Source organism: Oncorhynchus nerka, linkage group LG25 (assembly GCF_034236695.1).
Source record: "Oncorhynchus nerka isolate Pitt River linkage group LG25, Oner_Uvic_2.0, whole genome shotgun sequence".
NCBI classification, from domain to species: Eukaryota; Metazoa; Chordata; class Actinopteri; order Salmoniformes; family Salmonidae; genus Oncorhynchus; species Oncorhynchus nerka.
Genome location: NC_088420.1, coordinates 57,534,118 through 57,555,675, shown reverse-complemented (window position 1 = coordinate 57,555,675; position 21,558 = coordinate 57,534,118). Strand labels below are relative to the sequence as shown.

Sequence of the window (21,558 nt, the reverse complement as noted above, 5' to 3'; positions counted from 1 at the left end):
CTGAACCTAAAAGAAAGTTCCTTCAAGCGCAAAACTCAATCCCTAGATATAAATGGTCAAGAGTATAGCCTATTCTTATTGCCAGATCTGTTTTGTGTCAGCCACTGCATGTGCTTCTTAAAGAGTAAAAAAAAATAGAGGGCCTCCAGAGTGGTGCAGTGGTCTAAGGCTGTTGGGGAAGCTATTCTTAAGAGCCGTCACTACAGATCCAGGTTCGATCCCGGGCTGTATCACAACCGGCTGTAATCGGGAGTCCCATTGGGAGGCGCACAATTGGCCCAGCGTCGTCTGGGTTAGGGGAGGGTTTGGCCAGGGTAGGCCGTCATTGTAAATAAGAATTTGTTAACTACCTAATACACTTTTTTTTTTTAAACAAAATATAAAAAGTCACTCTTTTCCCAATAAATATTTATTTAACGGGATCAAGTGACAGTATCGATCACATCTTTCATCTTTTCCAAAGACAGCTCAGTGAAATATTAACAAATTTACAATCATGAGGAATGTAACAAAACAAAACCAAAGCCTTAAATAAAAAATTTATTAAAAAAAATCAGATCAGGACCTTGAGTGAGTGAAAGGTGGCCAATGGCCATCAATGTCTTGACTTAGCCTGATCTGTTGGGCAAGACCACACAAACCGATCTGGGACCTGGCTAGTCTTCACTGACCATTGGTGTTCTTGGCCAGCTGGTGGTGGTCTTGGCTATCCAGACTGAATCACACGGTTTCACTGTCGTAATGACTAATTCATAGATAATGGAGTGAAACGTACAGAATGAAGCTCAATTCGGTCTGAATTTCAAGGCTAGGACTTGGTTGGCCATGGGTGGTCTTGGTTGTGGCTCAGCTCCAGGATAGGTCCATCATGATACCCACACTCATTTAATGCTTTATAATTCATCTTTATCTGTTACCTGTATGGGAAAGAGGAAGGAAAAGTTAGTAACAGGACTTAATGTGTGGATACTGGCCTAAACATAGTTGTGGTACTTAAAAACATACCACTTCATCCTCATATTGAATTTCCTCTTCTTCCTCAGCCTCTGCGGCCTCTTCAGGCTCCTCCTCTGGCTCCTCAACCTGTTCGTTGAGATCTACGTTCATACTGAGCCGCAGCATGCGTTCAATCCTGTCTCCATAGGCCTTGGTGTCTTGAAGCTGGTAGCCTGAACGCAGCGTGGCCGTCTCAAACAACACCATGGCCAGGTCTGAGGCAGTCTGGTCTGAGGCATCAGTCTATGGGGCGAGGAATACAAATAAGTTATATTTACAGTTCGAGTCATTTAGTAGCAGTGTTGGGGAAGCTATTCTTAAGAGTTTACCAAGCTACCAATTACTTCACACTGAAAGTTTAGCTTAACTAAAGCGAACCTTAAAAGTAAACTATTTAACTGAAATTCTCTTTGAAAAAAAAGCAGTTTACTACATCCAAACGACTTAATTTAACCATCATATGTTGATCGGAAATGTCAAGACTACAAATGGTCACTTTGGGGCCATATGTTAACAGAATGTGTAACAACCTAAACACCAAAAACAAATGGACTAAGTGAGAATTAGGCAGGGCCCGGTTTCCCAGATAGTGACGGAACTTAGGCTCACAAGTGTTTTAAAGATGAATCGTTCCTACAACGGCCCGAAGACGTAACATGCGTTACCCAAAACACCACACAGATAGAAAAGTCAAAGTGAGTCATTGGAGCATGTGTCGATGCCGACAGGTTCGAAAAGGGAGCGCTGCCCTCCGATCCACTTTCTCCATTCAAATCTTACCTTTACATTATTTCACAATACTGACGAGGGATCAGCTCCTAGAGAAAAACTACCAATATTAAAGCTTATTATTATAATGGCTTATTATAATACTTAATTTTAAAAAATGCACTAAATCCCCGATTTGGCACATGTTCAGCTACACATGAAATATATTGGAGACAAATTACAGACATAGCCCACAAGTAGCAAAATAGAACATGAAATGCATTCCAATATGACATAAATAGGCCTATATTCTAGCGTTCTATATTCTAGCGTTTATATTTTAATTCAGCCATCTCAGTTGATTTGAAGAATCTTTTTATTGGTTGGTTGTAATTAAGACATTGACAACTTTCTTTTCTTGTCAATTTTGTTCTGAAGTTAAGCAGTCAGAGAATCACATGGTTTATATTTGATTACGGGCATTTTCAAGAACGATAATAACGATGATTTTGGGAAACAGCTCTGAGATTTAACGATGCTACTACGAAGGTTCTAACGACCAACTTAGCCTTAAATATGCTTTTGGGAAACTGGGCCCGGGTCTGATGCAGAAAAAAAGGAAATAGCCTACTTCACAACTTTTTTAGCAGTTTGTAGTTTGCTACACTGTTACATGGAGAAAATTTTTAACTACTGAAAACACTACCTAGATATGAATTTTGTTCAACTACCGCCAAGCTACTGCAAAATTAAGTTAAATTACATGTAGTTCACTACTCCAACACTATTAGCAGACACTTGTCTAGGGTGACATCCAGTTAGTGTATTAAACAAAAAACTGTAATACCTGCCCACAGATCAGACTGACAGCAACATTTACCATTTCAGTTGTCAGTGTCTATCAGTGAGCTCCAAAAGTATTGGGAGAGTGACACGTAATGGAAGGATAAAATTAGGTTAAAGTGCAGACTCCGCTTTAAATTGGAGGCCATCCATATCGGTTGAACCATTTAGAAATTACAGTACTTTTTGAACCTAGTCACCATTTTAGGGGACCAAAAAGTATTGGGACAATTTTACTTGTGTATTAAAGTAGTAAACCATTTAGTATTTGGTCCAATAGGCATAGCACACAATGACAAGATCAACCTTGTGAGTACAAATTTGTTGGATGCTTTTTGTTTTTTCAGATTGTGCCCAAATATAAATTAAATGATTAATTATGTATTGTGTAATTTTGGAGTCACTTATTGTAAAGAATATATGTTTCTAAACACTTCTACATTAATGTTGATGCTACTATGATTATGGAAAATCCTGAATGAGTGCGACGCACAAAAACTACTCCATTACAAAAACGTTATCCTCCCGTTATTGTAATGGTGAGATGTTAGCATTTCTTTGGGCGTATGATGTATTTAACTTTCTCACCTCATTATTCACGATTCAGTCAGGATTATCCGTAATCATGGTAGCATCCACATTAATGTAGAAGTGTTTAGAAACATCCTATTCACAATAGAAGTGACTGCATTTACCATTCACTTCTAATCGGGCACAAAATAAAACAAAAACACATTTGTAGAGTCACAAGCTTAATGTAGTCATTGCATGTTATGAACATGGGACCAAATACTGAACTTTAATCCACACAAGTGAAATTGTTCCAATACTTTTGGTCCCCTAAAATGGGGAGGGGGGGGGCAATTATGTACAAAAATACCCTCAGATGAATACTGACAGTCTGCACCTTAACCAAGTCATAACATAATTTCAAATCCGAAGTCAACACAAAAAAAAGGGTACTGTCCCAATACCTTTGGAACGCTGTATAGTGTATAGATCAATAATATTGTGTTATATTACAGACATCACTCAAATGATGAGATGAGGAACTTTCTCTGGCTTGGACCACATTGGCACCACTCAATAATCAGGTTGAGATGGGAGTATTATGAACACAGCTTCACATGGTTGTGTATGTGATACTTACAGAAACGCGTTTCAGCATTTCCTTGATGAGAGGGTGCTTTGGGTTGATTTCTAATGTTTTCTTCTGGCTTGCATAATAACTGGAAATACAAAGCAGAACACAATATAAAGGAAGAGATCAAGAAGTGTCACAAAACAAAGGGTGGTATTATAAAGTGAGATCCAGGTTTACCGCAAATATTCATGCAAGTCTCCCATTGACAGATTGAGCTTTTGTGTAACATCAACACTTCAGAATGCTACCTGAAGTGCATAGTGATCACTCACTTTGTGGAGATGTCTTTTCCTGTCTGGTAGGCCTGTGCCTTCATGATCCTCTCCATGTTACCAGACCAGCCGTACTGGCTGGCTACCAGGGCACAGGGAGACTTGGTCAGCCTCTGGGACAGGATAGCCTTCTCAATCTAAAGAAAAAATTAAATTGGCAAATAAGAAAAGGTTTCCCACTGTTACGGATACAGTTATCCTGTGTGTGTGTGTGTGTATCCTGTGTGTGTGTGTGTTTCTTTTCTCTCCTTCTCCCCTCACAGGTGAAAATCATCACTCCCCAATCAGTCAACAATCAATCATCAATCAGAAGACACACCTCCTCCTACTTCCTATCCTATTACAGTTCCTTCCCCATGGTTTAAAAACCCCATCATTTGTTTGTTCTAGAGCTCAAGCTCAATCTCTAGCTCAATCTCTAGCTCAATCTCTCTGTAAATGCCATGTCTGTAGGTCTCTGTGTTTCACTCTCGCTTTGTGTCTTAACCTCTTTTGTTTAAACACCTCATAGCACTTTGTCATCACCTGTGAGTATTGTTTTTGGTATAGTGTTTGTTTGTTGCTGGTGGGAAAAGGGGGAAACCAAGACAAGTCGCCCATGGGCATACACTACCCGTAGGTGAACTTTGTTAAATACACTAGTTAGAACTGGGCGGACCACCCACTGTATTTTTGGTTAGTTAGTTAGCTGTTGTTAAAGTAGGCTAGTCTAGCTTAGGGGTGTTTTTGAATACTTATTGTTTCTTTCCTTGGGTCCAGCTCAGCCCCTTTTCCTGCTCCCCCCATTACCGTGTGTTTATAAATAAACCTGGAGTTTGACGGTAGATTTCTGTTGTCGTGGTTATTTCGTTCACACTTTTACTTTGTCACAATAATAATTTGCATGAGTTATGTTACGGGTCTCATTACCATCCCCCCTAGACTGTCGGGCCAAAAGGGATTCGTAACACCCACAATATATGACAAGTAGCCTAGTGGTTAGAGCATTGGGCCAGTAACCAAAAGGTTGCTAGAGCGAATCCCCGAGCTGACAAGGTACAAATCTGTCATCCCACTGAAGGCAGTTAGCCCACTGTTCCTAGGCAGTCATTGTAAATAGGAATTTGTACTTAAGACTTGCCTAGTTAAAAAAAAAAATACAATTAAACATTTCATCCCAAGACATTTAGGGTCGGATTCACCGTTGAGCATGTTTTTAATCATGACAAGGGCTGTTGCGGTGACCATATCACTGCCACACTGGCAGTGAGTCATACGTTGTCTTCGGAAAGTATTCAGACCCCTTGACTTTTTCCACATTGTGTTACGTTACAGCCTTATTCTAAAATAAATTAAATTAATACAAGTCTTCAGTAATCTACACAATATCCCATAATGACAGAGCAAAAGCAGGTAAAAAGAAAAAAGAAATACCTTCACATAAGTATTCAGACCCTTGGCTATGAGACTCAAAATTGAGCTCCGGTGCATCCTGTTTCCATTGATCCTTGAGCTGTATCTTCACCTTGGAGTCTACCTGTGGTAAATGCAATTGGCTTGGACATGATTTGGAAATGCACACCTGTCTATTTTAAAAAGGTCCTACAGTTGGCAGTGCATGTCAGAGCAAAAACCAAGCCATGAGGTCGAAGGAATTGTCCATAGAGCGCCGAGACAAGATTGTTCAGATTACAAATATGGGGAACGGTAGCAATACATTTCTGCAGCATTGAAGGTCCCCAAGAACAGTGGCCTGCATTCTTAAATGGAAGAAGTTTGGAACCACCAAGATGCCTAGAGCTGGCCGCCCAGCCAAAATGAGCAATCGGGGGAGAAGGGGAACATTATGTCAATGTAATATTTCAGTTTTTTATAAATAAGCAACATTGTCTTAACCTGTTTTTGCTTTGTCATTATGGGTTATTGAGTGTAGGTTGAGGAAAAAACTATGAATACATTTTAGAATAACGCTGTAACATAACAAAATGAGTAAGTCACAGGGTCTGAATACTTTCCCTAGGCACTAACTGCAGTAAAATCCCATGTAACCGTTGAGTCACAGTAATGTATTTTTATGCACTCTGGACATCATTTGGTAGTACCCAACCTGCTTAACGACCATCCTGTCCTTATGGCCTGGTACTTCGGGCTCTATCGTCCTAACCACCGACGTCAATGCTAATGAAAAATCTAAATGTCTATCCACGAGTCAGAATGTATAGCCTTAGGGGCTGCTGTTGGTTCATTGTGCAGGGCGGCTTATGGATTTAAGCAAAAATTTGTGAATTTGAATAACCTAGCAATTGGGCATTTTTTTTCTTCTTTTCAGTAAGGATGTATCGATCCTGTGCAGGTGTTGTTACACATGGTCTGCCACTGCGAGGAAGATCAGTTGTCCGTCCTGTCTCCCTGTAGTGCTGTTTTAGGCGTCTCACAGTATGGACATCGCAATTTATTGCCCTGGCCACATCTGCAGTCCTCATGCCTCCTTGCAGCATACCTAAGGCACATTCACACAGATGAGCAGGGACCCTGGGCATCTTTCTTTTGGTGTTTTTCAGTGTCAGTAGAAAGGCCTCTTTTAGTGTCCTACGTTTTCATAACTGTGACCTTAATTGCCTACCGTCTGTAAGCTGTTAGTGTCTTAATGTCCGTTCCACAGGTGTATGTTCATTCATTGTTCATGGTTCATTGAACAAGCATGGGAAACAGTGTTTAAACCCTTTACAATGAAGATCTGTGAAGTTTTGGATTTTTACAAATCATCTTTGATAGACAGGGTCCTGAAAAAGGAAAGTTTATTTTTTGCTGAGTTCATTTAATTTTCCAAATTAAGCACTGGGTAGCTGCAAGAACAGGGTTAGAGAGCCCATGGCATACAATTTGAGCAGTTTGGAGAGCATGCTCTACAAACAGTTGTTGATGCATGGAGTGATGTCTACCCGGCATCATTGAAACACTAGCAGGAAAGCGTGCAGCCTCCATTCTCGTGCATATGGATATGGCCATTCTAAATCTAAACTAATTTGACATAATATTGAAGACAAAATTAAATTGAGATCAATCTGATTGGTGAAAAGATGATCACTTACGGGAACAGCTGTGCAGCCTGAGGCAAGGAACAAAGCGCAAGCTTTTTTTTTTCTCCCAACTTTCTCAATAGTCAATGGTCTAGTCACATCATGCAACCCATATACATTTAGATTAAGTTTGTATCATTCACAACTCAATTCACAGAATAACTGAATCTAGCCTATAGGACCCGTTTCAAATGATCACTTTTCCACTCAACATAGCCACTTCATATGCACACTCCACAGGAGGCTTCTGAGGGAAGAACAGCTCAATGTCTGGAATAGAGTGAATAGAATGGTATCAAAAGCATGTATTTGTGGAACGACTGATACCATTCTAATTATTCCATTCCAGCCATTACGATGAGTCCATCCTCCCCACTTAAGGTGCCACTGGTCACATGCACTCCGGAATGTGAAACATATCCCTCCTATTTTATTCCGCTAAGTTTAATTATGTGTGGAGGCCTGGAGATGCTAAACGTGTTTATTAGAAGGTAAATTACCGTGAGATCGGCAGTCTTTTTCATGACAACCAGCTGACAAAATGTCATGACCGCCACAGCCCTAATCATGACTAAACATTCTGGGAAAAAAAAAAAAGTTCTCTGAAGTCTGGTCTTTCACATTCATTATCTGCACGTTACCTTGTCCTTGAGGGCGCTGTCCTTCATCCAGGTGGTGAGGGGTTCGTACTCCTTCTCCAGGACCTCCCTGGTCTCCTTGGCCTTGTCGCTCTCGTCAAACTTAATGCCCTCCTTGGCCACATTCTGGAAGCGCTTACCGTCGAACTCTGGCAAGGCCTGGACACAGTACTCATCCACTGGCTCTGTCAGGTAGATTACCTCATAACCCTTCTTCAACAGACTCTCTACGAAGGGAGAAGACTCAGCCTGGGGAGAGGACATTCCACAAGGGAAGACAAGGGTTAGGAACATTAACCTTGACTATATTACTCCTTACAGAGCTGCAAACAAAGGGCCAAGGGGAAGGAGTAGTGAGCGAATTGGGACCAGCTGAGAGTGGTTGATTCAGATTTTCGGGGATGTGACTTTCTTCCTTACCTTGACCTCGGTTGAAAATATCAGAATTCAAGGTAAGGGAGGAAAAGTCAAGGGAAAATTTAGAGGGTAGTGTTTTAATTCATCCAGTTTATGGTCCACCCTCTACCCACTTGCTTGTAGCTGGTTCTGGCCTTGAAGTACAGCGGGCACCTGTTCTCCTTCATCTGTTATACATACCATTACATCAGAGTCACCTATACCTACAGTACCTCCAAGTACAAAAACCTGTAATTTGGCTCTATACTATACAGAGGGGAGTGTTCAAAGTCACTCTACCCACCTCCCTGCGGCTGGTTCCGGCCATGAAGTAGATCTTGTCCTGCTTGTCCTTCATCCTCTCTACGTACTGCTCCAGGCTGGCCAGCACCGTGTCGCTGTTGGAGGTCTGAAAACGCAGCAGTTTGGCCAGACGAGTCCTGTTGGAGTGGTCCTCGATCACACCCAGTTTAATGTTGGTGCCAAACTCCTTCCAGAACTTCTCATTGTACTGCTCCTCTGCAATCTTCTTTATCATGTCCAGGGTCTTACGCACCAGCTTCTTACGGATGACCTGGATGGAGGGGAAACGTAAGGGAGGAAGGGGCTTTAATTATGAAGTTCACATCATTCACTACATTGGTTAATGATACATTTACATTTAAGTAATTTAGCAGACGCTCTTATCCAGAGCGACTTACAAATTGATAAGTAATTATGTTCAAATCATCATCTTCTGTAAGCACCAAAGAGAAGAGATCTGACCGAAACCTGTCAGTTAACAGTCTGAACTTGCTTATTTGAGATTAGAGAGGCTTACCTTGAGCAACTTGTGCTGCTGCAGGGTTTCTCTTGATACATTCAGTGGCAGATCATCAGAGTCCACCTAACCAAACAATCACAATCATAAATCAGAAAAACTGAAGTAATTAAATGAACTATCATTCAAATGTACAGCAGGGTCAAATACATTTCTATTCAGGCAATTCAGATCGTAAACTAACGTTTTCAATTTCCTTTATTGATCCAAGCCTGCATAGCCCTAGTAGCTACGTCACTCACCACTCCCCTGACAAAGTTCAGGTATTTGGGCATCATGTCATTGAAATCATCAGTGATGAAGACTCTACGGACAAAGAGCTTGATGAAGTCGTTCTTCTTGGTTCCATACTCGTCGAACATGCCCCTGGGGGCAGCAACGGGGACAAACAGGATGGACTTGAAGGTGACCTCACCCTCAGCTGTGAAGTGGATGTGGGAGAGGGGCTCATCTGTGTCCTGGAGGGAAGACTGAAAAATCAATACAATTCGAACACCAATCAAATGTATTGATTTATAAAGCCCTTTTTACATCAGCAGTTGTCAATGATTTACAGTAAACTAAGACAAGACCCCAAAGAGAAAAAAATAAAAAGGCACATTAGCTAAAAAAAACCAGTGGAAGGAAGAAATGTCAAAAGGAGGTGCAGACTGCATACCTTAGAGAAAGTCTTGTAGAAGGCTTTGTACTCATCCTCCTCTACTTCTTTGGCTGGTCTCGTCCAGATAGGCTTGACGTCGTTCATCAGCTCCCAGTCCCACACGGTCTTCTCAACCTGGACGAAAGGAATGAAGTTGCTTGGGTACTTAAAAAGTCACTTATCAAAATCAAGTTGATGGCTTAGGTGTGCTAGTATTGGAATGGATCAAATAAACTGAAGGAGAATTTAGGGAAACAAAATAAAAACTCATTTGTTTTAACCTTCTTGGGCTTGTCCTCCTCTTCCTCCACCTCTACCTCTAGCTCATCCTCAGTGTCATCTTTCTCCACATCGGTGTCCTCGATGGGCTCCTCAACAGTCTCTGTCTGGGTAGGGAGAGAAGGGAACATGGTAAAATGTTATTTCTACAGCTCACTGCTGTAGAACACCATGGGTTGTGCCATTGACAACGAACTATGACGCCCTCAATTGTCTCAAATCCATCCTCTCCATCTGCAATGATCTGAAAACAGACCACATGAAAGCCAGTCTAATGATGAGCAACTACCAACATAATGTTTCTAATCAGTGCAGATGAGAGGACAGGAGACAATGAACAGTAAATGATATAGTTCCACTCCTATACCTTGCTGGCCCAGATGTAGATGGGGAAGTTGATGAACTGTGAGTATTTCTTGACCAGGTTCTTGATGGTTTCCAGCTCCAGGTAGTCTGTAGCCTCCTCCTTCATCACCAACCTGGAAGAGTAAAACAAATGCGAAATGCAAGGCTTTGTACATTGGATTTCATTGTGGGATTTTGTCCCGTGTCATCTCATCTTTCAATGCTACATAAGTAGTTCATTGAAATCATGGCCACAATATGAATACCATCACCTAGTATTCAAAACTTAAATACTTGGAGCACTGCCAGATGGGCGGGATATTCACTTTTGGGAGTATGCCATTGGAGCCACTTACGTGATGGTGGTGCCCCTGCCGAGCGTATCCCCGCGAGGGTCCTCAATGACAGAAAACTCATTGGAGTCAGACTCCCAGATGTGCTGTGTGCCGTTGTTGTGCTTTGAAGACACGATCACCTTGTCGGCAACCAAGAAGGTAGAGTAAAAGCCCACGCCGAACTGGCCAATAAGCTCAGAGGTGGACTGGCCCTCGGTTTCAATCTCCGTCATCTTGTTGAGGAACTCGCTGGTGCCCGACTTGGCGATGGTACCCAGGTTCTTGACCAAGTCCTCTTTGGTCATGCCGATGCCCGTGTCAGTGATGTGGAGCATGTTCTTCTCTTTGTCCATCTGGGGAAAAAATTAAGATAAAAGCTCAAGCTCAGAAGTCCTACGAGTATTTATCTTATGATTTCCATGTCTTGTGGAATGGATCAGTCAAAAACATTTACAAAGTTAAGGCGTTTGGCTCTTCCTCAATTCAGCTTTACTTGATTCCTTGCATCCGCTCCTAACAGTCTCAAAACCCAAAACCCACTGGAGAAGGTCTGAAAGGAGGAACTTTGGACATTCTCCAGTACGGAATGCGAGTTGAGATTGAACCTGTGAGGACCATAAAACACCTTGATCTTGATGGTGAGCTCCTCATTGGCTGCCAGTGCATCCTCGTTGGTCAGAGACATCATTCTGATCTTATCCAGAGCATCAGAGGCGTTGGATATCAACTCCCTCAAGAAGATCTACAACACACAGGAGTAAATAAATGGTTATGGTTGACTTATACCCATTTGCCCCCTTGGTTTGATTAAATCCACAATCTGTATTTAGGGACCACTCTTTCAAAATAGCCTACACAGTTCATATCAGGCAGGTGTGCTATTAGCAATAAGCATTATTCTGTAGGCTTACTGATGTAGCATAGTGGTTAGGCCAGTGGCTCCCAAACTAGGGCTTGGGTCACCTGATAAAAAAAGTATTAATCATTGTAATGTGGTTCAATTCAGCCAGAGAGCACCCTTAGATCATGGGAAAAGGCTACACTTGAATCATCCCCAAGGTGAATGGCTAAACCCACTACGTTATGAAACCACACACTAATTGCAGAGACTTTGATATTACCGGCCGTAGTTGATTAGGGATGGTCATATGACCTTTGTCATAAGTACTGACAATTTTTTTGGAGGACTACAAAATAAAAAATAAACTTATATAAGCCATTTTTAGAAAAGCAACATTTCACACTACATGCCAACAATGCCTAATTTATCATAACAATTACAGATAACGAATCCTAATGGCCTGAAACTAATATCAACTGGTAATATTGTGAAACCACAGTGTACCACTTGTAGAAGCCTATGGTTGTGCAACGGCATGGCCTTGTTTTGTAAATTTAACAGACAATCCGCTATTATTTCCCGAGATCACATTCAAGACACATTTTTGGTTAAAAAAAAAGTTAACCAATTAAAATGAGGTCAGATTAGACCGAAGTGATTCACATCTCATGTCAAGAACAGTTATTCAAAGAGTAATCATTTGAAACAGGGCTCAATTTGAAAGTTGAAAGAAATCTCATGGTTACAAACCAAAAATCGGTCTTTCCAATATACAGACGATCGATTAGGTTAATTAAGCCTGTTCTGAATTTTCTAAATAGATTAACAATTCTACATTGAATTCTTTGAAAGACAGGGTCCTGATTCGAACACAGCTACTCATTTCCAACGGAATGCTGCGTCTGCCTTGCAGCATTGGGTTGCAGTGTGTCCTGCATATGTTGGATTTATCAAGCGCATACATCAAACTATGCGTAGACCGCTTGACAAAAATGGTAGCAGAAGGTGAATGTTGAACTTTGTTGCGCCCCGGTACTATTTTGCACATGACGCTACCAGTGTGATCTAGGCCGATGAAGTCATGCGGCAAAATAGTGTGCCGTATCTGGATGTGCGCAAGAGTGCTTCTGGTGTACCAAAATGCAATGACACCGTTGGTGTGATCGAGGCGTGAGGAGAATTACGCAATTCCAAAACTGTAGTTCATTGTAGGAACACATTTCCCAACTTCAGTCAACCAGCATTTAGAACGTGATAAAACTGCAAGACATGTCACTTGTGAAGCCCATCACTTTACAGGCATTCATTTCTGTAGGCTCACGGCACAGGCGTGTGCAGAGGGAGCGGTTGGAACACAATTGAGTGTAAAGGAATTTAGGGAGCAGAACTGTGATGCTTGGCTTGTTTTATTGTTTGTTGTGTCCTGCAAATGCACACATTAAATTCTAGAGTAACGTGGTCTTCAACACAACAGACCAAATATAGTTACAGTAATTAGTTGAAGATCGTTCGAGCACTCATGGCCTACGATTGATATGGTGAAAACAATGTTCCGGGCAGGCAGAGGCAAAGTCACATCAACACCTTTGTCAGATAACACAAACGAATAATTGACACTATAGCTAGCAATCATGATGATAATGACTTAACTCAAACCACATCTTGTGCACTACAAATGGATGTTAGCTGTGAGGGCCGATACGCCCACGCATTGACACTTGTTAGCTACATTTCGGGGGGTGCTATTCATGAGGACATATTTTTCCGTCTCATGATTCCAGAGCATGAAACAGCACATGGGATGTTCAGTGTGCGGTTTCACTATATTGACAAAAATATTCCAATGGGGGCGGTGTTGCGGTCTATATTCAGAAGCACATTCCTGTAAAACTTAGAGGGGATCTCATTAAATACTGTTGAAGTAATATGGCTACAGGTTCATCTGCCTCACCTAAAGCCCATTCTTGTGAGAAGCTGCTATAGACCACCAAGTTCTAACAGTCAGTATCTGGATTCCATGGGATTCTGCACAGATGGGGCTCCATTGATCACGGGGGCAGTGGGTCGGCCTCTGCACTCTAGTTATTAACGAGTCTTCCCCTGCAAGCCTTGTATGATACACCCACTGAGCTACTATAATGGATACAATGAGACCAAATGGCAGCAATAGAGCAGAAATCAGATGACTCAGGTAACGCTTGTCATGCATCAAACTATGTAGAGATATTTTATCAGAGCATGACAATATTCTATTTCCCACCGAGGCTTGGTGGTTAGCGAGGGGGAATGTTGGAAAGATTTTTGGAATTGGGGGGGGATTGACTCGTTATGACCCAAAAAAAGTTGGCTAATGAAAAAAGAAAAAAAAGTATCCTTGCTGACGTAGCAGGCATTGCAGGAACTCAACACAAGCATGTAGAGCAAATACAAGAGATGATTGACAAAGTGCAAAATCCATTTGAATGTGATCATGGCTCAGTTGATGTGCAGGTTCGATTTCACTTGTAGCTGATCAGCAGTCATGTGACCAAATGTTGCAGACAACTTGTCACTATGGAGGAGTTTTGCTTCTTGACTCAAAAGGGAATACTGTGCCATCTCCCTCTGAGCATTAAAACGCATGGTGTGCCGATTCAGTGCTCTTCTCTGCATGAAAAAGCAATGCGTCCAGATTGGATGTGACAGGAGAGATGTGTGCACTGTCGACCACTGACTTCGAGACGCTCCGACGCATACATTACATTTTACATTTAAGTCATTTAGCAGACGCTCTTATCCAGAGCGACTTACAAATTGGTGCGTTCACCTTAAGACGCAACATGCATCAGGCACACGCATCTTAGTGGTTGTGAGATTTGTCTTATGTCAGACTAATTTGCAATTGACAATCATAAACCCACATTAAAAAGTATGTGGAGTTAAGAACCCAAATCCAAAATACTGTTAGAATGTTTGACTACCATAGCCCCAATTATGTAATTTTCCGTCACATGGTTGTAGTCTTGATAATTTACACATCAAAATGAGATTGTGGGCCAAAATAGTTGGGGAACCCCTGGGTTATGCTACAGATGGCTGAAACATGGGGTTGCACATCTGCATTTGTTTAGGCTACCCCAATGGGCTAATCATTAGCTTGAAGTGTAGCGGCAAAACCATAATTTTTACTTCGATACCAATATCATAAAATATGCCTAAGTCAAAAATACAGCACTGTTACTGTATAAGACACTCAACTTTCCATCTGGAGATCTGGGTTACTGGTGTGCAGGCTTTTGATTTGTAGAATCTGATGCGTTGGAGCAGGGCTGGAACAAAAGGGTGGAGTTCACACCCAGTGCCTGACAGAGCTCCAGACTAACCTTTCCCCCGTGCAGTGTGAGGATTACCAGAATCAGGAGGGAATAATCAGGAAGAGAACCCTTCCAATTTTAGGGATGTTTCCATTATCTTTCAAGTCTACAACAGCATAAAGACTGTTCCCCAGCATGTTTGTGCGTGAGTGTTTGTCCCCAGCCACCACCACTCACCTCCTTGTTCTTGTAGAGTGAGTTGATGATAAGCTTCATCATGCGGTTGACCTCTGCCTGGAAGACATGCTTCTCAGATTTCTCTCTGATCTCTTTTATCTGAGCTGCGTTCAGCCCGTCCAGCTGGATAGACTCCTCCTCCCTGGAGGAGGAGCAGAAAATTAGTGATATTGAAAGGATTAAGCACTTAAGTCAATGACCACTGTCATCACATTTCTGTTCCCTAGACAATGCTTTAAACATTGCTGACAAGAATTTGATTTAATGATGGGCTGATTCACAGTCAGCAATGTAGACCATGGGCATGACTCCTGGAGAGGGTGCGTCAAGCATCTACCACCAGGGGTATTTTTTTTATTTATCCTTTATTTACCTAGGCAAGTCAGTTAAGAACAAATTCTTATTTACAATGGCGGCTGACCCCAGCTAAACCTTCAACTAACCCAAATGACACAGGTCCAAGTGTGCACCGCCCTACAGGACTCCCGATCACAGCCGGTTGTGATACAGCCCAGGATCAATCCCAGGTCTGTAGTGACACCTCTAGTTACTTCCGGCGCCATCAGAGATGGCCACCTCGCTTCGCGTTCCTAGGAAACTATGCAGTTTTGTTTTTTGTACGTGTTATTTCTTACATTAGTACCCCAGGTCATCTTAGGTTTCATTACATACAGTCGAGAAGAACTACTGAATATAAGATCAGCGTCAACTCACCATCAGTACGACCAAGAATATGATTTTCGCGAAGCGGATCCTGTGTTCTGCCTTTCAACCAGGACAACGGAATGGATCCCAGCCGGCGACCCAAAAAAACGACTCCGTAAAAGAGGGAAACGAGGCGGTCTTCTGGTCAGACTCCGGAGACGGGCACATCGTGCACCACTCCCTAGCATTCTTCTCGCCAATGTCCAGTCTCTTGACAACAAGGTTGATGAAATCCGAGCAAGGGTAGCATTCCAGAGGGACATCAGAGACTAACGTTCTTTGCTTCACGGAAACATGGCTCACTGGAGAGACGCTATCGGAGGCGGTGCAGCCAGCGGGTTTCTCCACGCATCGCGCCGACAGAAACAAACATCTTTCTGGTAAGAAGAGGGGCGGGGGCGTATGCCTTATGGCTAACGAGACGTGGTGTGATCACAGAAACTCAAATCCTTCGGTTCACCTGATTTAGAATTCCTCACAATCAAATGTCGACCGCATTATCTACCAAGAGAATTCTCTTCGATTATAATCACAGCCGTATATATTCCCCCCCAAGCAGACACATCGATGGCTCTGAACGAACTTTATTTGACTCTTTGCAAACTGCAATCCATACATCCTGAGGCTGCATTCATTGTTGCTGGGGATTTTAACAAGGCTAATCTGAAAACAAGACTCCCTAAATTGTATCAGCATATCGATTGCGCAACCAGGGCTGGAAAAACCTTGGATCATTGTTATTCTAACTTCCGTGACGCATATAAGGCCCTGCCCCGCCCTCCTTTCGGAAAAGCTGACCACGACTCCATTTTGCTGATCCCTGCCTACAGACAGAAACTAAAACAAGAAGCTCCCACGCTGAGGTCTGTCCAACGCTGGTCCAACCATGCTGATTCCACACTCCAAGACTGCTTCCATCACGTGGACTGGGATATGTTTCGTATTGCGTCAGATAACAACATTGACGAATACGCTGATTCGGTGTGCGAGTTCATTAGAACGTGCGTTGAAGATGTCGTTCCCATAGCAACGATTAAAACATTCCCTAACCAGAAACCGTGGATTGATGGCAGCATTCGCGTGAAACTGAAAGCGCGAACCACTGCTTTTAATCAGGGCAAGGTGACTGGTAACATGACCGAATACAAACAGTGCAGCTATTCCCTCCGCAAGGCTATCAAACAAGCTAAGCGTCAGTATAGAGACAAAGTAGAATCTCAATTCAATGGCTCAGACACAAGAGGTATGTGGCAGGGTCTACAGTCAATCACGGACTACAAGAAGAAAACCAGCCCAGTTACGGACCAGGATGTCTTGCTCCCAGGCAGACTAAATAACTTTTTGGCCCGCTTTGAGGACAATACAGTGCCACTGACACGGCCTGCAACGAAAACATGCGGACTCTCCTTCACTGCAGCCGAGGTGAGTAAAACATTTAAACGTGTTAAACCTCGCAAGGCTGCAGGCCCAGACGGCATCCCCAGCCGCGCCCTCAGAGCATGCGCAGACCAGCTGGCCGGTGTGTTGACGGACATATTCAATCAATCCCTATACCAGTCTGCTGTTCCCACATGCTTCAAGAGGGCCACCATTGTTCCTGTTCCCAAGAAAGCTAAGGTAACTGAGCTAAACGACTACCGCCCCATAGCACACACTTCCGTCATCATGAAGTGCTTTGAGAGACTAGTCAAGGACCATATCACCTCCACCCTACCTGACACCCTAGACCCACTCCAATTTGCTTACCGCCCAAATAGGTCCACAGACGATGCAATCTCAACCACACTGCACACTGCCCTAACCCACCCATCTGGAGAAGAGGAATACCTATGTCAGAATGCTGTTCATCGACTACAGCTCGGCATTCAACACCATAGTACCCTCCAAGCTCGTCATCAAGCTCGAGACCCTGGGTCTCGACCCCGCCCTGTGCAACTGGGTACTGGACTTCCTGACGGGCCGCCCCCAGGTGGTGAGGGTAGGCAACAACATCTCCACCCCGCTGATCCTCAACACTGGGGCCCCACAAGGGTGCGTTCTGAGCCCTCTCCTCTACTCCCTGTTCACCCACGACTGCGTGGCCACGCACGCCTCCAACTCAATCATCAAGTTTGAGGACGACAACAGTGGTAGGCTTGATTACCAACAACGACGAGACGGCCTACAGGGAGGAGGTGAGGGCCCTCGGAGTGTGGTGTCAGGAAAATAACCTCACACTCAACGTCAACAAAACTAAGGAGATGATTGTAGACTTCAGGAAACAGCAGAGGGAACACCCCCCTATCCACATCGATGGAACAGTAGTGGAGAGGGTAGTAAGTTTTAAGTTCCTCGACATACACATCACAGACAAACTGAATTGGTCCACTCACACAGACAGCATCGTGAAGGCGCAGCAGCGCCTCTTCAACCTCAGGAGGCTGAAGAAATTTGGCTTGTCACGAAAAGCACTCACAAACTTCTACAGATGCACAATCGAGAGCATCCTGGCGGGCTGTATCACCGCCTGGTACGGCAACTGCTCCGCCCACAACCGTAAGGCTCTCCAGAGGGTAGTGAGGTCTGCACAACGCATCACCGGGGGCAAACTACCTGCCCTCCAGGACACCTACACCACCCGATGTCACAGGAAGGCCATAAAGATCATCAAGGACAACAACCACCCGAGCCACTGCCTGTTCACCCCGCTATCATCCAGAAGGAGAGGTCAGTACAGGTGCATCAAAGCTGGGACCGAGAGACTGAAAAACAGCTTCTATCTCAAGGCCATCAGACTGTTAAACAGCCACCACTAACATTGAGTGGCTGCTGCCAACACACTGACTCAACTCCAGCCACTTTAATAATGGGAATCGATGGGAAATTATGTAAAATATATCACTAGCCACTTTAAACAATGCTACCTAATATAATGTTTACATACCCTACATTATTCATCTCATATGTATACGTATATACTGTACTCTATATCATCTACTGCATCCTTATGTAATACAACTATGCCACTTTGTTTACATACTCATCTTATATGTGTATACTGTACTCGATACCATCTACTGTATCTTGCCTATGCTGCTCTGTACCATCACTCATTCATATATCTTTATGTACATATTCTTTATCCCCTTACACTGTGTATAAGACAGTAGTTTTGGAATTGTTAGTTAGATTACTTGTTAGTTATTACTGCATTGTCGGAACTAGAAGCACAAGCATTTCGCTACACTCGCATTAACATCTGCTAACCATGTGTATGTGACAAATAAAATTTGATTTGATTAGCACTGAGATGCAGTGCCTTAGAACACTGAGACACTCAGGGCCTTCCGAGGCCTAGTCCAAAAGGTCATGGCATAGTGACATGTCGAAGTGTAAGGTGTCATTTTCTGTCATCTGTTCAAATACTGTACACAGATCAAGGTTGAGTTCATTAGGGCACAAAACAGAAAACGTTGTAAAGCATCCACTTGTCAGTTTTCTTTCTTTTGGTGCCTAATGAATACAACCCAGCTGTGAGATGCTATGACCTCCCCTATGAATCAAGTTCCTCTCAAGTTTCTTCCTCTGACCTACCTCTGCACCACCTCATCATCTGTTTTGGAACCATCTCTGCTTTTTCCCAGATCATCTTCCACAGTCCCATCAATGTCAAGTCCATCTTCTGCTCTCACAGATGCTGAAATTAGAACAGATTAGTTCGGAAAAGACTTAAGTGAATGGACTTATGTGAAGGGCCACCTATTCAGAGGCTGAATGTGTATCTAGTTACATTTATCTATCTAACATGTATCTATCTAGTTAGCTGGATTGAAACATAGTTAATGGCATGCAATCTATGTAGGGGGGGGGGGGGTAATTGCACTTAATACAGCAGATTAAAACTATTCATTAATGGGCTATAACTAAACAGCTTTATTATTTAGATGAATTTCCTGTATTCTGGTTAGAACAAACTGAGATAACTAGGATGAGCAAGCCAAGAAATACTGTAATCCGAGAGGGTGTAGGGCTATGGGGTTACTAGTTAATCAACTATAAAGCTAGGAAAAGGAACGATATTTGCTTGTATCTGTAAGGAGACTTTCAGAAACACGTGTGAAGTGAACAAATCTCCTTGAATCAATTCCAATTAATAAAACGTTAATTCATACAAATAAAAAACCCAATGATACCCATATCTAGGTAACTATTCGTTTGAATTGCAAGCTTGAATTTTAGCTAGCCAGCCATCTAGTTTACCTGGCTACAAATGAAGGAACTCGAGTTCAAGAGCTAGATAGCTCATGTGGATGAATACCGTTAATAATACAACATATCCTCAGATACTCACCGAAAGCTAAATGTGCACAGAGCAGCCCAATAAACCAGATCCGCTTCATTTTGTGAAATATGATTGAATGAAGCCCAGCTCTTCAGACAAGCAGGAAGAATAACAAACTCGCACTCCCACCAACAGCGCTCCATTTAATACCCCCCCATAACGGAGCAATCACAGGACACCACGCACAAACCTCAGCCAATAGCAGCAGGACATTTCACTATCTACAGCACATTTTCTCCCAATAAATGTCTTCCATGTACAATTTAACACGTGTCTTGTAACCATGAGCAAAATAATTATTTTAGCGCTTCTAGTTGAGACAGCAAAGATTATTGCTCAACAGACAATGTCTACGCATGTTGCTCAATCAGTGGTTGTAGATTATAAATTGTATTGTAATGATGATTATTGATCAATGTTCTATTTATTTTCTATAATGATGTTTTGTTCACTTAGAGAAGCTCATAGCCTACCAGACATTCATAATGCAAAACATAAGAAACATTTATTCACGCAATAAAGAAAAGCAGAGGGATAGGATATTTTAGGGACATAAATCTATGCATGTGCAGGAGGCATGAGCCGACATGTAATCCACGGTCAGCTCAGTAGCATCTAGGTTTCTGGGATAACCTGAAATATTTGATATGATTAATGGATAGATAATTGTATCTACAGTAGACTGTCCGTTATCTGCAGCTTCAACAACCAACCACAAGGTGGTGGTCAGGAATAAAACCATTTTTTAAAGTGGTGATAATGCTGTGTGTGTGTGTGTGTGTGCGTGTGTGCGTGTGTGTGTGTGTTTGTAGCCTATTTTGAAGAACATGAGCTGTATATATCCCTTCAATTACAACCTCTGAATTTTCTGCATGTCATGCTGTGTTCAATATTGTAGAAAACTGAAAATTGGTTAAATTGCTCTTACACAGCCTGGAGGTGTGTTGGGTCATTATCCTGTTGAAAAACAAATTATGGTTATTCTAAGGGCAAACCAGATGGATGATGTGGTAGCCATGCTGGTTAAGTGTGCTTTGAATTCTAAATAAATCACTGACAGTGTCACCAGCAAAGCATCCCCACACCATTACAAATCCTCCTCCATGCTTCACGGTGGGAACTACACATGCGGAGGTCATCCATTCACCTACGCTGTGTCTCACAGAGACACAGCAGTTGGAACCCCCAAACATTGGACTTATCAAGGACAGATTTCCACCGGTCTAATGTCAATTGCTTCTGTTTCTTGGCCCAAGCAAGTTTCTTCTTATTGGTGTCCTTTAGTAGTGGTTTCTTTGCAGCAATTTGACCATGAAGGCCTGATTCACAGTCTCCACTAAACAGTAGATGTTGAGATATGTATGTTACTTGAACTCTGTGAAGCATTTATTTGGGCTGCAATTTCTGAGTCTTATAACTCTAAGGAACTTATCCTCTTCAGCAGATGTAACTCTGGGTCATCCTTTCCTGGGGCGGTCCTCATGAGAGCCAGTTTCATCATAGCGCTTGATGGTTTTTGCGACTGCACTTTTCAGTATTGACTGAACTTCATGTCTTAAAGTAATGATGGACTGTCATTTCTCTTTGATTATTTGAGCTGTTCTTGCCATAATATGGACTTGGTATTTTACCAAATAGGGCTATCTTCTGTCTACCACCCCTACCTTGTCACAACACAACTGACTG

The 21,558-nt window shown here is 42.6% G+C and overlaps 1 protein-coding gene across 2 annotated transcripts; it reads right to left on the bottom strand.

The window, feature by feature from the left end:
- Positions 1-525: 525 nt before the first annotated feature.
- Positions 526-20,008, bottom strand: LOC115109727 (endoplasmin-like). 2 transcript variants are annotated; one of them, XM_029635002.2, is made up of 16 exons: positions 19,882-20,008; positions 19,125-19,227; positions 14,847-14,988; positions 11,101-11,217; positions 10,497-10,828; positions 10,163-10,274; positions 9,798-9,902; positions 9,535-9,651; positions 9,119-9,334; positions 8,877-8,942; positions 8,361-8,630; positions 7,664-7,909; positions 3,964-4,100; positions 3,698-3,776; positions 1,006-1,239; positions 526-917 (listed from the first exon to the last, which is right to left on the bottom strand). In XM_029635002.2, exons 1-16 carry the CDS (start codon positions 19,928-19,930, stop codon positions 894-896), a joined length of 2,349 nt encoding a protein of 782 aa, XP_029490862.2. In that variant the 5' UTR covers positions 19,931-20,008; the 3' UTR covers positions 526-893. The 2 variants fall into 2 exon arrangements, with proteins under 2 accessions (XP_029490862.2, XP_064865971.1); XM_065009899.1 differs by lacking the exons at positions 526-917; positions 1,006-1,239; positions 3,698-3,776; positions 3,964-4,100 and adding an exon at positions 5,306-5,479.
- Positions 20,009-21,558: the final 1,550 nt, after the last annotated feature.

Coding starts and splice junctions, on each gene's coding strand:
- LOC115109727 (XM_029635002.2), bottom strand. CDS start 19,930: ATGAAGCGGATCTGGTTTATTGGGCTGCTCTGTGCACATTTAGCTTTC. Junction 10,829..11,100: donor AGCTCACCATCAAGATCAAG/GTGTTTTATGGT, acceptor TTTTTTCCCCAG/ATGGACAAAGAGAAGAACAT. Junction 8,943..9,118: donor TGAACTTTGTCAGGGGAGTG/GTGAGTGACGTA, acceptor TTGTTTGGTTAG/GTGGACTCTGATGATCTGCC.